General features: G+C 36.4%; 1 protein-coding gene across 1 annotated transcript; it reads left to right on the plus strand.

Annotated features, from left to right (window-relative positions):
• The first annotated feature begins 642 nt into the window (after positions 1-642).
• Positions 643-1,080, plus strand: LOC122604274. The gene has a single exon (XM_043777162.1). It carries the CDS (start codon positions 643-645, stop codon positions 1,078-1,080), a length of 438 nt encoding a protein of 145 aa, XP_043633097.1.
• The last annotated feature ends 1,675 nt before the right edge of the window (positions 1,081-2,755 follow it).

The raw sequence follows: 2,755 nt of genomic DNA on the forward strand, positions 1-2,755 counted from the left end.
GAGATTCCAGAGTGGAAGTGGGATCACATTACCATGGATTTCATTACAAAATTACCTAGGACGCCAAAGGGTAATGATATGATATGGGTCATAGTGGATAGATTGACCAAGAGTGCTCAAGTCTTAGCTACACGTGAGACAGCTTCGCTGAATAAGTTGGCCAAGTTATATGTAGATGAGATTGTGTCGAAGCATGGGGTTCCATTATCTATTGTTTCAGATCGTGACAGTTGATTTAATTCTAACTTTTGGAGGGGTTTACATCGAGAGTTGGGTACTAGAATTCATTTGAGTACTGCTTATCATCCTCAAACTGATGGACAGAGTGAGAGGACCATTCAGACTTTAGAGGATATGTTGAGATCTTGTGTGATTGAGTTCAGTGGTGCTTGGGATGATCATTTACCTTTAATCGAGTTTTCTTATAATAACAGTTATCATTCGAGCATTGGGATGCCGCCATTTGAGATGTTCTATGGGAGTAAGTGTAAGACTCCTAGTTCTTGGTTAGAACCTGGTGAAAAGCAGTTTGCGGGGCCGAAAATTGTTCAGATAACGGCAGATAAAGTGAATATTGCAAAAGAAGCACTTAAAGTTGCTAGAGATCGTCAAAAGACTTATGCTGATTAGAAGAGACGACCTATGGAGTTTAAGGTGGGTGACATGGTTATGTTGAAAGTGTCGCCTTGGAAGGGTATTATTCGGTTTGGTAAACGAGGTAAGTTGAGTCCTCGTTTTATTGGACCATTTAAAGTCCTGGAGCGGGTCAATCAACAAGCCTATAAGCTAGACCTTCCTCCTGAATTAGATGGTATTCATAACACTTTTCATGTTTGCTACCTGAGGAAGTGTTTGACAGAGGAGATGAGTGTAATTCTTTTGGAAGATATTAGCATTGATCCCAAGAAGAAAATGATAGATGAATCGGTTGAGATTCTTGGCCGGAAACAAAAGAAGCTTCGTAGGAAGGTAATCGACCTTGTGCTGATTAAATGGAGGCATAATAAAGGTGAGAGTTTAACGTGGGAGACTGAAGCAGTAATGAGGGATCGTTACCCGCATTTATTTGTTGCTGAGTAGATTCTGAGGACAGAATCCTTTCAAGGAGGAGGTAATTGTAACATCCCGAACTCTTTTATTCATTTAGTTGACTTTGACTGTTAGTCAATGTTGACCTATCGTTAAGTGGCTTTATGTGAGTTATTACGTGGATATTAAGGTAGTTTAAAATGTGTGTCCTTTAGTTGGACAGGATATGTGTTCCTATAATTAGTGTGACATATCGATAAATGTTTACCAAAATGCTTTTTATGTTATATGTATTCCTATTAGGTAATATGTGAATTTAAAATGTGGTTACGTAGTTAAGGGCTTAAGTGTGGACTGTATAAGCTATAGTTAGTGATTAGAGTTAACCACATTCTAGTTTAGTTTCTAAATGCAGTCAACAAGACTTTATACGTTATATATCTTTTTGATTTTAATTATCATATGTGGCATGTTCTCGTGGGCCATTGTGGGCCATCAAGGAAGAAATTAAGCGGCAGCCCAAAAGCCTTTAATTTGGCATATAGTTTATGTAGCAAACCATAGTAAACGAAAAAAAAGGGTTAGTTTTGCTCGTGTAGCCGTCGAACAATAGATATAAGAAAAGGGTGTGTTCATTGGGAATTGAGTAGTTGCAGAATTACAAAAAACTATATATATATACATATATATCTGTGTAGTTCTCGTGAGTCATCAACATCAAAGTAAGTTTTATCTTTTATTATGGTTCTTATTTTATAATCAATATATATATAGCAAAGAAAATCTGTGTTGTTATCTTGAGCTGTGTGTGTCGAAATATGTATCCATATACATAATAAGAGTTTGTCCATGTGGTGAAGATTGTTGTTTGTTGGCCTCGCTTTGTAGAACTTTTTCTTGAAGTGCTTGGTAACCGTGGCAAGAGCTTGATATAAATCGTTAGAAACACCATCTCTTGGAGCCAACATATCATCTCCCTCCACATCAAACGAAGAAACAACTACCATTTGCCTTTTAAGAGCTTCAAAAACCTTCTTTTCAACAATCAATGCTAAAGGATCAGAAGATACAACTTCTGGCATTTTGTTTGATGAAGCTTTGTTTAGAACTTGATGTTCATTGAGTTTGAAGGATTCATGAAGATTATGGATGGAGAACTTGGCCAGATTTTGATGTTGCTTAATCTGTGTTCCATAATCTTCCCATTCAGGCTCAAGAGCTTTGATGAATTTGATGTTTAACTCAATCTCTGATTTCTTGACATTGTTCTTCCTAAGTTCATTTATGACATTGCAGAATCTACAGTAGACAGCCTCTAGAGATTCATTCGGCAACTACCAAATGGTATTTGTTAGAAATCCAAAAATAGTGATACATTGTAATTTAAGTTATGGACTTACTTGTTGTTAAGTCATGAGTTGATAATTTCTAAGGTTGAGGGGCTAATAGTGTTAATTAGCATAGTTAGATAGTTTGGACTATAAATAGCCCTCAATTCCTTTAGAAATTATAACTTTGGCATATTAACAACACATTCTTCATACAATTACTCTTGAATATCACACTCTTGATTCCAATTATCTCTAAAAACACACACAAACACCAAGAACACACACACTAACCAAACGCTATTGTTGATGTGAATTCGGTTGAGAAATCGTGTTGATTACATATGGTATCAGAGCAAACATCGTTCTGATCTCGATCCATAACTGAATTCAATCAC

This window comes from Erigeron canadensis, chromosome 6 (genome assembly GCF_010389155.1).
Source record: "Erigeron canadensis isolate Cc75 chromosome 6, C_canadensis_v1, whole genome shotgun sequence".
In the NCBI taxonomy this organism is placed as follows: domain Eukaryota; kingdom Viridiplantae; phylum Streptophyta; class Magnoliopsida; order Asterales; family Asteraceae; genus Erigeron; species Erigeron canadensis.